At 45.8% G+C, this 12250-nt stretch overlaps 1 protein-coding gene across 5 annotated transcripts in view; it reads left to right on the forward strand.

Moving 5' to 3' along the window:
* The window catches only part of LOC124064720 (glutamate receptor 2-like), a 151037-nt gene that overhangs the window by 24277 nt on the left and 114510 nt on the right, over nucleotides 1-12250 (forward strand). For all 5 annotated transcript variants that reach the window (XR_006844306.1, XM_046399427.1, XM_046399409.1 and 2 more), the window contains one exon: nucleotides 1249-1488. Coding sequence is in view for 4 of the 5 variants with exons in the window: in XM_046399427.1 (XP_046255383.1) it covers nucleotides 1249-1488 (240 nt within the window). In the remaining variant the exon portion in view is untranslated. The remainder of the gene's footprint in view (nucleotides 1-1248; nucleotides 1489-12250) is intronic.

A 12250-nucleotide genomic window follows, 5' to 3' on the forward strand; every position in this document is an offset into this window, starting at 1 on the left:
CACAAGAGGAAGGTTAAATGTAGAGAGAATGTTTTCTGTACTGAAACCGGAAGATGGTTCCAGAGGAAATTTTGGATTAGTTTAAGAGTCTTAGGGAGTTGCAGTAGTCCAGCATGGAAGTAATAAATGTATGGACTAATTTTCTGCATCTTTCTGAGACACTATGTACCTAATTTTTGCAATGTTGCATAGGTGAAAGAAGGCAGTCCTTGAAATTTGTGCTATGTGATTTAAGGGGCATATACTGATCAAATATAACACAGATTTCTTATAGTTGGGCTGGAGACCAAGATAATGCCATCTAGGATAATGCCATCTTCACAAGATAATTTATTTCTAAGATGTTTAGGGTTCGGCACAATAACTCAAGTTTTGTAAGTCAAGTTTTAATATCTTTAAGACATATTATTATATATTATTATATATTATTGACTATATCTGGTTTCTATGACAAACATAATTATGTGTTATCTGCGTAACAATGAAAACTCTACGGCCAGTTTCCTAATAATATCACTAATGGGAAGCATGTATAGGGTGAACAATATTGGTCGGAGCTCAGAACCTTGGGGAACTTTTGTGTGTTGAGTTTGAGCTGATTAATAACAATGAAACCAGTTTAATGCAGTTCCTTTCCGTTCCAGTCTGTTTAATAAAATGTAATGGTGAGTGGTGTCAAATGCAGCCCTAAGGTCTAACAGTACAGTAAGTACAGAGACAAGACCCTCACCTGATGCAAGTGGAAGGACATTTGTGACTTTGAGCAGTGCCGTCTCTGTGCTGTGATGAGCTCTAAAACCAGACTGGAAATCCTCAAAAAAACAAACAAAAAAACCCCACAAAATTATTACTATGTAGAAAGTCACATTGCTTATTGGTGACTGCTTACTCAAGAATCTCTAGATATTGGTCTTAAAACTGCTCAAAACCTCTGGATCAAGAGTAAGTTAAGGAGAGGTTTGATTACAACTGCTTTAAACGACAAAGCCTAATAATAGAGACAGATTCATCATATCCTGCAGGGAAGGGCTAAGCAAGGGTAAGACTTCTTTGAGCAGCTTAGTTGGGATGGGGTCTAAGAAGTATGTTAGGTAGGTAGGTAGGTATTATTGCATGTCTTTAGCATAAGAATATCCTACTTTTGTCACTTTTTTCAAAATTTTGTCTGCCTCCTATGAGTTTATTCTCTATGTTTGCTTGTTTCTGTTTAATGTTTTATTAAAATATTTCTCTATCTCTGTCTTCTAGTTTGTTCACAGTTCTCTCGCGGTGTCTATGCCATTTTTGGCTTCTATGACAAGAAGTCGGTAAACACCATCACATCCTTCTGTGAGACACTTCATGTGTCCTTCATCACACCTTCTTTCCCAGCAGAAGGAATGAATCAATTTGTTCTCCAAATGAGGCCGGACATCAAGGGGCCACTAGTTTCATTGGTGGAGTACTACAAATGGGAAAAGTTTGCCTACCTGTACGACAGTGATAGAGGTAATGAAAGTCTCTTCATTTATCAAATGCATGTGACTGTAGTGTTGCTGGTGCTTGACTTCTATGGGGACCACAAAAGTAACAGAAAAAGTAATACAGGATTTAATTAATCAATAACTAATTGTAAAATAAAAAGAGACAAATTAAATGAATATTTGCATTAAGAATTTGAATTAAATTTGAATAAAATTAAGAATACAAATTTCTGTTGAGGCATATAAAAGGTCATTGTCCTTTCTCATTTCCAATTTCATTTGCAATTTCTATTAGCATACCGATTTGCTCAGACATTTAGCTCCTCCTTTAAGCTTCTCCATTTAGTCTTTCTGTGACACTTTGGGCCATGCACTTGCAAAACAATGCAAAGCTAGCTAGCTTTGGAGTGTGGTTCGTTTTGTGCCAAGTCCAGGTTGAAGACATGGACTTGGCAGACACTGTTGCATCTGTAGGGAAAGCCATGTTCAGCACTCAATTTAGACAGGAGGATTATTTTCCAAGCAATATGCTATTCTGGATTGGATCATGTAAGACTGACCATTGCTGTGGTTACGGTACACATAGCTGCTTCACTTCATCTTCAGTTCATCTTCAGCTGGCAGCTGGAAACAACTCTGGGGAGGAAAACATGAGTTATACAACTTTTTTTTGCCTTTTTTACACCATAACGGCAGAAAGGTCTCTGTCATGGTGAGGTAGATATATCTATCTATCTGTTGTGCACTAGTAGGAGCAATTTGGTTATTGGCAAGAAGGGTCAATGATTATGGGAATAATCATTGAAACAAAATCATCCAAAATCATGTATCCATTATACACGTGAAAATCGGGGCACCACCCTGTCACCAGGGACCAATAGCCAAATTAATAGGTGGGAAATAACAGTCTCTTAAAATTGATGAAGGGTAAATCCGAGCACTGACTGTCATGAATCCAGCTATTATTACAAGTACATTCACAATAACCACAGACAACAAATTAAACTATAACAGAATTTATTAACCAGCAACAACCACCCAGAGATAAGTGTCACACGTGTCTCGCGAGGAGATTCGTGATCGCGTGCTCGGACCTCTACTTCATGCCCATGTAAAAATGTGACATGGGCATGTAGGCCTCTCTATTGTTCTCATGAGCACATGGCTAGAGATCCCAACACTGATATAGATAGACAGATATAGATAGATAGTACTTTGTTATATACCCTTTGTTGGTAATGACAGAGGTCAAACGTTTTCTGTAAATCTTCACGAGGTTTTCACACTGTTGATGGTATTTTGGCCCATTTCTCCATGCAGATCTTCTCTAGAGCAGTGATGTTTTGGGGATGTCGCTGGGCAACACGGACTTTCAACTCCCTCCAAAGATTTTCTATGGGGTTGAGATCTGGAGACTGGCTAGGCCACTCCAGGACCTTGAAATGCTTCTTACAAAGCCACTCCTTCATTGCCTGGGCGGTGTGTTTGGGATCATTGTCATGCTGAAAGACCCAGCCACGTTTCATCTTCAATGCCCTTGCTGATGGAAGGAGGTTTTCACTCAAAATCTCACGATGACCCCATTCATTCTTTCCTTTACACGGATCAGTTGTCCTGGTCCCTTTGCAGAAAAACAGCCCCAAAGCATGATGTTTCCACCCCCATGCTTCACAGTTGGTGTGGTGTTCTTTGGATGCAACTCAACATTTTTTCTCCTTCAAACACGACGAAGTTGAGTCTATTTTGGTTTCATCTTATTCTCGCAAACCTCTTCTGGATTATCCAAATGCTCTGTAGCAAAGTTCAGGCGGGCCTGGATATGTACTGGCTTAAGCAGGAGGACACGTCTGGCACTGCAGGATTTGAGTCCCTGGTGGCATGTTACTGATGGTAGCCTTTGTTACTTTGGTCCCAGCTCTCTACAGGTCATTCACTAGGTCCCCCCATGTGGTTCTGGGATTTTTGCTCACCATTCTTGTGATCATTTTGACCCCATGGGGTGAGATCTTGCGTGGAGTCCCAGATCGAGGGAGGTTATCAGTGGTCTTGTATATCTTCCACTTCCATTCCAGTATAGTCCTTATTTTGGACAACATCCTCCTCTCAGACACCACTGTCAGAGAGTCCAGTTCCTCTCCCACAATATGGCTGACCTTCTTAATGTCTGCATTGAGTCTGTTAGTGTCCCTCACCCTCAGGCAGCTGCCCCAGCAGGCAACAGCATATGTGATGACACTGGACGCCACTGACTCATGGAACATCCTCAGCATCGTCCTGCAGATGTTGAAGGACCTCAGTCACCTCAGAAAATAGAGGCGGCTCTGGCCCTTTCTGTAGACCATGTCCACGTTCTTGCACCAGTCCAGTTTGTGGTCCAAGTACACCCCCAAGTATTTGTAGTCCTTCACCACCTCCACAGTGGCCCCTTTGATGTTGATAGGGGTCACTGGAGCCTTAGTCCTCCTCAGGTCCACCACCAGTTCCTTGGACTTTGTCACATTGAGTTGTAGGTGGTTTTTCCCGCTCCGTGTGACAAAGCTGTCCACTACCGTCCTGTACTCTCTCTCATCCCCCCCAGTAATACACCCAACCACTGCAGAGTCATCAGAAAATTTCTGAAGATGGCAGGTCTCTGTGCAGTGCTTAAAGTCCATCCATCCATTTTCTATACCGCTTATCCGTCAGGGTCGCGGGGGAGCTGGAGCCTATCCCAGCTGACTACGGGCGAGAGGCGGGGTACACCCTGGACTGGTCGCCAGTCAATCGCAGGGCCAACACACAAAGACAGACAACCACACACTCTCACACTCACACCTAGGGGCAATTTAGAGTAGCCAATTAACCTAATGTGCATGTTTTTGGTATTGTGGGAGGAAGCCGGAGCACCCGGAGAAAACCCACGCAGGCACAGGGAGAACATGCAAACTCCACATAGAAGGGCCCAGACCGGGATTCGAACCTGGAACCCTCTTGCTATGAGGCGACAGTGCTAACCACTGCACCACCGTGCCGCCCAGTGCTTAAAGTCTGTGGTGTAAATGGTGAAGAGGAAGGAGAGAGCACGGTCCCCTGTGGAGCCCCGGTGTTGCTGATCACTTCATCTGACAAGCAGCACTTCAGGCGTACATACTGTGGTCTGCCCGTCAGATAGTATGCGATCCAGGACACCAGTGGGGCATCCACCTGCATCGCTGTCAGCTTCTCAGCCAACAGAGCCGGCCTGATGGTGTCAAACGCACTCGAGAAATCAGAGAACATGATTCTCACAGTGCTTGCCGCTTTGTTCAGGTGGGTGTAGACCAGTGCTTCTCAATTATTTTCTGTTGAGCCCCCATCTAGCAAGAAGAAAACAATTCGCGCCCCCCCCACCCCACCACCCACTCTCCGCCGCGACTATAAATAATAGTAATAATAATATGTAATAATATATAATAATATGATGCTAACAGTGCTCGCTGGTTTACTGAAGTAGCATTCACAAAGTGGGATGATTGTTGGTAATATTCGGCACGTTTTCGCTGAAAAAACTCCAGCGACTTATCAGCATGATTGGGATGTAATGTCTTCAAGTGGCGCCTTAATTTATTTGGCTTCATGCTGTCCGCTGCCAGCATTTTTAGACACAGTAAATACACCGGTCTTTCCTTGTCTCCCACTGTAGTCACAGTGAAGCCAAGCGCTACATATGCTTCGTCACATTTCCTCGTCTTAGCTTTCGGGTGAGCTTTCTTTGTCTCTCTCCGCCTTTCTTTTCATCCCTGTTAAAAATTTCTTCATGTTGTCTCTTAAGGGTTCGTTTACTGCAGTTCATATCGCCTGCTCGGTGCAAAAAAAACGCTACACCATAGAGCTAATACTCCCTGCGCACACTCTGATAATGAGAGCGCCACTGCCAACTACTGTAGTGGATGTGCAATTACACTTTATTCTAGTACGGAAAAAAAAAGCATGTTCCCCAGGGTCCAGGAAGAGTCTTTCCAGGGTCTTCATGATATGTGACATCAGAGCCACAGGCCTGTAGTCCTTGGGGTCACCGGGACGTGGTGTCTTCGGGATAGGAACGAGGCAGGATGTCTTCCACACCACGGTTGAAGACATGATGAAGTACTCCGCTTAGCTGGGGGGCACAGACTTTCAGGACCCTGGGGCAAACACCATCTGGGCCTGCAGCTTTGCATGCACGGAGTCTCTGCAGCTGTCTTCTCACCTGCTCAGCTATGAAGGTCATCGTTGAGGTGGTGGGTGGGGCAGGAGTGCACGTGGTACCCAGGTGAGAGTGGTCCATCCAGGCTTCTGGGGACAAGGTGTGAGCGAGGCCTTGTCCCCACTCCAGCTTCCTCCAGTACCTCTCCTTTGCCTCCCTGATCTTTAATCTCAGGATTCGCTGAATAGCTCTCACCTCCTCCCTATTGCGTGCTCTGAAAGCCCTCTTCTTATCGTTGAGAATGGCTTTGATGTCCTTGGTTACCCACGTCTTGTTGTTGAAGTAACAGTTTACAGTTGTGGTTTCAGACAATGGTGCCCACACAGTAGTTTATGTAGGCAGTGATGCACTCAGTGAGCCCATCAATGTCCTGGCTGTGGGGCTCACAGAGTGCTTGCCAGTCTGTCACCTTGAAACAGCCCTGGAGTGTCTCATTGGCCTTGTCTGTCCATCTCCTCACAGTCCTTGAAGTAACAGGCAGATGCTTTACGAGAGGCACATAGCAGGGGGAGAGGTGGATCAGGTTGTGATCTGACCTGCCTAGTGGGGGGTGGGGGGAAGAGCTGTAACAATCCAGGAGTGGGAGTGGGAGTGGAACTGCAGTCTCTGGCAGAGGTGTCTGAGCAGAGGATGCAGAGGAAACTGCTCAACATCCTAAACAACAAGTCACACCCCCTGCATGCCACGCTGGAATCCTACCGCAGCACCTTCAGTCGTAGACTGAGACCACCGTGGTGCTCCACAGAACGCCACAGGAAGTCCTTCCTCCCTGTGGCTATCAAACTCTTCGTTCGTCCCCTGTTCATAGGACAATAACAATTTATCCTGCACTGCAGTTAACACTTTAAGATTGTATCCGCACCTTATCCATTGCCATTCTGCACCTTACTTGCCGTTATCTATCTATATATATATATACTATACTATTATATATATACTATATATAATATATATAATACTATATACTGTTATTTTTTTTATAGTACTCTGTTATTTTTTTTTTATATATTATTATATTTTGTGGGGAAATTACTTTCTACCTTTGTACACTTGCTTTGTATTACCCTGGCACAACAATTTCCTGTGGGATCAATAAAGTTCCTATCTTATCTCATCTTATCTTATATATATATATCGATAGATATTTTTTTCCATTTCCCTAGCATATGTTGTGCACCACTAGGAGCAATTTGGTTATTGGCAGAATAATCAATGATTATGGGGGATAATCATTAAAGCAAAAATCAGTGTGTGCTTTATACACATAAAAATTGGGGCACCACCCTGTCACCAGGGACCAATAGCCAAATTAATAAACAGGAAATAACAGTCTCTTAAAATTAGGAAGGATGAATCCGAGCACTGACTGTCATGAATTTAGCTGTTATCACAAGTACATTCACAATAACCACAGACAACGACAGGTTAAACTATAACAGGATTTATTAACCAGCAACAACCATCCAGAGATAAGTATCACTTTGTAATAAACACTATTATAATCTAAGTTTATCAACACACATTAACTATTAACTAAAGATAACACAGGTACAACAGCAGGAGTATATCTATACATGGGTATACATATATACAGGAGTATGTGTGTGTGTGTGTGTGTGTGAGAGAGAGAGAGAGAGAGAGAGATAGTGGTGGAGACCAGGATGGCAGAGGGATGACACACATGTAAAAATGTGTTTGAGAGATAAGGATAGAAGAGGAACTTCTATTAAGAACCCAGTAAAGATCACCACTTCAGTTCTTTTGAGTCTCACACTATAACCACACAATAGCGGAGTCAGTAAACCGAAGTTTATCTGCTCAGATATTATTCTTTTAACCGGTGATGCGCGAGCTCACGGAACTGATGGATTTGGATGATCGATAACAAAAATGAAATGAGTGCGGCGCTTACAAGCGAAAGTCACACATTAGCAACTCTATCTTAATAATGCCAGTACACAAATTAAATGATTGCAGCACATATAAACGAGAGTCACACGTTAACAACTCTATCTTAATGCTGGTAACAAAAATTAAATGATTGCAGCACATATAAGTCAAAGAAAATCATGTGTAAATAACCCTACTTTACACTATCTCTGCCTTAATAATGCGTCTGCCTTAATAATGCCTCTGCCCAGACATAAACCTCTTACTGTGAGTTGCTCCGGTCCTCAGCGGGGTGCTGGCGATCTGTTGTTTCACTCCTTTGGCGATGCGGCGTATCACTGTGTGTCCCTCGGCAGCAGCAGGGAAAATCACAGATGAAGAAAAAAACTAACTTTGTTTCGTCCTTAAACAAAGTCGGCGCACGGCTTGTTAATGTGCGATCAGCTGATTGCAGCGATCCACGTCGGCAGAAGGAAAAAAAGGAAAGTTAAAAAAAGAAAGAAAACAGCAGCCTGTTTCTTGGCCTGGGAGTTGAAACTGTGACCTAGGATTTTAAAGTGATGATAATAATCAAACGTTTGACTGTTGCTCCCTTTCGCCGAGTTGGACACCTCGGGGAGCCTGGAATAGCTCTCATTGTCACAGCAAGCACAGGGAAAAAGCGACGACTGTGGGTCGCAGTGAACTTTTATTACCTGAGTGACGTCACCTCGGACCCCTGTGGAGATGGCTGGCACACAGCCAATGTCCGTGCTGGTCCTGAGATCGAATTCAGGAATTTACGACTAGGTGTGCGTCATGGGTGGGGGGTCTCTAACGGTTCGTCACTCTAGATCAGGTCTCTTGGGTTACATGTAGGCCTCTCTATTGTTCTCCAGAGCACATGGCCAGAGATCCCAACACATACAAAGCAGCCCTGATGGAGTGTCTGACAGAGGGATGTTGCAGGTCACTAAAGACTCTTGGGCATGAGTTCACACCTTACCAGAAGATCACCAAGAATACAGTGGGTTGCATCTCACTCAGTGGTCATGATTTAACACAGGTTTTGTGTCAAGGCTGAGGTTTGGACCATAGACTGCAGGAGACCAAAGACTGGTTCAGTTTTAAGTTTTAATTCCAAAGACAAGTTCAAAGGTTTCTTAGACAATAACTCGGCAGTGAAGGCTGGAGGCAGGCTAACAGGCAGGGCGCGCACACACAGGTCTCAATGTTCAATCATCTGGCAGAGTGGTGAAGTCAGACCAGGTTTAAGTAGAGCCAGGGTGATTGCTGCAGGTGTGTGATATCAGTCAGAGACCAGCCACGCCTCCCGTCACAACCTGAAACTCAAAAGGGGAGGGGAAAAAACAGAAGAGCAACAAAAAACCAGACCATCACAGTACCCCCCCCCCCTTAATGGACGCCACCCGGCGGCCTCCCAGGCTTATCCGGGAAGGCCCGGTAGAAGTCAGCGAGCAGAACGGGGTCCAAGATGAGGGCCTGGCTGACCCAAGATCTCTCCTCCAGACCGTACCCCTCCCAGTCAACGAGGTACTGGAAACCACGGCCTCGCCTGCGCACATCCAGTAGGCGGCGGACCGTGAAAGCAGGATGACCCTCCACGAACCTGGGGGGTGGAGGGGGCTCGGCTGGAGGGCTCAGAGGGCTCTTTACGACAGGCTTGAGCAGAGACACGTGGAAGGATGGATGGACCTTCAAAGTAGGAGGGAGCTTAAGCCTAACGACATTAGGGTTAATGATGCGTTCAATGACATATGGCCCGATGTACCTGGGAGCTAGCTTGCGTGAATCAGTCTGGAGAGGGAGGTCACGTGACGAAAGCCAAACCTCTTGTCCAACTCGGTAATCTGGAGCAGGGGTCCGACGTCGATCTGCCAATCCTTGGTTCCGGATCGCAGTGCGTGTCAAAGCTGCTCGGAGCAGGCAGAGACAAACTCTCGGGTGTCAGCAGACATGGACGGCCACCAGAATCTCTGCTGAAGCAGAGCTAGAGTCCTATAGTAACCTGGATGGCAGGCCAACTTGGACGAATGACACCACTGGAGCACTGATGACCTCACCGAGGGTGGAACAAAAAGCCGTCCTCTTGGGCAGTGCTCGGGAATGGTATGGCCCTGGAGAGCATCTTGAACTTCCTGCTCGACTTCCCACCTGGCTGCTCCAACCACACAGGAAGATGGAATGATGGTCTCCACAGGGGCCTCCTCAACTGGGGATGAAAACTGGCGGGACAAAGCATCTGGCTTGGTGTTTCGGGAACCTGGGCAGTAAGTTAGGATGAAGTTGAACCTCCCTAGGAAAAGTGCCCACCGTGCCTGATGAGGGTTTAGCCTATGAGCAGAGCGTAGATATGCCAGGTTCTTACGATCTGTCCATACTATGAATGGATGTACTGCACCTTCTAGCCAGTGTCTCCACTCCTGTAGGGCCAACACGACTGCCAGCAGCTCTTGGTTTCCTACATCGTAATTCCGCTCAGCTGGAGAGAGGCGTCTGGAGAAAAAGGCGCAGGGGTGAAGTTTGTGGTTGACTGGTGATCGCTGAGAGAGTATGGCTCCAACTCCTGAATCCGAGGCGTCGACCTCCACGATGAACTGTAGATTTGGATCAGGGTGCACTAAAACAGGGGCACTAGAGAACTTCTCTTTGAGGTTAGTGAATGCGGTCTGTGCTGTTGAGGACCATACAAAAGCCTGCTTTATTGAGGTCAACTGAGTGAGTGGGACCGCCAGCCTGCTATAGTTTTTAATAAATCGTCTGTAAAAGTTGGCGAACCCCAAGAACCTTTGTAGGTGCTTGGGAGTGGTTGGGACTGGCCACTCTAGGACAGCCTTGATTTTGGCTGGATCTGGTTTTAGTTGGCCTTGCTCAATGATAAAACCAAGGAAAGAAACAGTCGAAACACCAAACTCACATTTTTCTGCTTTAACATAAAGTTGGTTCTCCATTAACCGTTGCAACACGGTTCTGACATGCACTACATGCTCTTCTCTACTCTTAGAAAAAATCAAAATGTCGTCAAGATAAACAAACACAAATCTATTTAACATGTCTCGGAGGACATCGTTGATCAGGGCTTGAAACACAGCAGGTGCGTTAGTTAGTCCAAAAGGCATTACCTGATACTCAAAGTGTCCAAGGTGGGTATTAAAAGCAGTCTTCCATTCATCCCCTTCCCTAATTCTCACCAAATGATATGCATTTCTCAAATCCAGTTTGGTGAGAATCACTGAGTCGTGGAGGGGGGTGAAAGCAGAGTCAATGAGTGGCAAGGGATACTGATTTTTAACTGTGATTTCGTTCAAACCTGTGTAGTCTATACAAGGGCGCAGGGACCCATCCTTCTTTTCAACAAAGAAGGATCCCGCCCCTAGTGGAGATGATGAGGGGCGGATGAGGCCGGTAGCCAGGGAGTCCTGGATGTATCTCTCCATGGCTTCCTTCTCTGGCTTGGAGAGGTTGTAGAGCTTCTTTGAAGGAAGAGGAGAACCAGAGAGAAGGTCAATAGCACAATCATAGGGTCTGTGAGGAGGTAATGAAAGTGCCTTGTCCTTGCTGAATACCTGCTTGAGGTCATGGTACTCACTGGGAACAGCTGATAAATCAATCTCCTCCGGGAGGCTCTGAGAGATGGAAACACTGACGGGTATGGCTGAACGAAGACAGTTTGCATGACAGAAATTACTCCAGTTAACTATGGAGGCAGTGGACCAGTCAATAAGCGGATTATGTATCTCTAGCCAAGGTAGCCCTACTACAACAGGGGACATGGGTGAGGAAATAACATAGAGTTCTATCAGTTCATGGTGATTTCCAGAGAGAGTCAGGGAAATGGGTTCAGTGCGATGAGTGACTAAGGCTAATTGCTTTCCATCAAGGGCCAAGACCTCTTTGGGCTCTGGAAGAGCTATGGTGGGTATATTAGCCTGGCTTACCAGTTCATAGTCAATGAAGCTATCATCTGCACCTGAGTCTATTAGAACTTGAATGGGCAGGGTGTCATGCAACCAGCGTAGCATACCTTGAACCTGGATCCTTTTGCTTTTTGGGGGGGTTGAGGTTAGGGAAGTTTGGCTCACCAGCGCCCCCTGCTGGCTGATGAGCCTCTCCTTTTGGCAGAACCGGACACTTTGCCAGGGGATGTCCTTCCTGGCCACAGTAGAAACATAAGCCAAGGTTGAAACAACGTCGTCTCTCAGCTGGAGTCAATTTGGCTCGTCCCAGTTGCATGGGTTCCTCGGTGTTAGCCGGTGGCTGTGCCTTTGTCTCAGGACCTCCACTAGAGACTCTCCAGGAAGTGAAAGGCTGCTGGTAAAGACTAGAAGCAACGGAGGAGGACCTAGCTCTCTGTCCCTCAGCTTTCTCCCTTTGTCTTTCCCTTAGTCTATTATCTAGGCGGGTGGCTAACTCTATGAGCTCTTCTAAGGACGTTGTTTCATCCCTAGCGGCTAACTCATCCTTAATTTCCTCTGATAACCCCTTTAAAAACACTCCCTGCAAAGCTGCCTGGCCCCACCCACACTCAGCAGCTAAAATGCGGAAATCCAGTGCATACTGGGTAACGGAGTTTCTGCCCTGGTTCAGTGTTAATAACTGGCTGACTGCTTCCTTTCCTTTAACAGGATGATCAAAAACCCTCCACATCTCCGAAGTGAAAGCTGGGTAATCTGAACACAATAAGGGGGTGTTT

Source organism: Scatophagus argus, chromosome 2 (genome assembly GCF_020382885.2).
Source record: "Scatophagus argus isolate fScaArg1 chromosome 2, fScaArg1.pri, whole genome shotgun sequence".
NCBI classification, from domain to species: domain Eukaryota; kingdom Metazoa; phylum Chordata; class Actinopteri; family Scatophagidae; genus Scatophagus; species Scatophagus argus.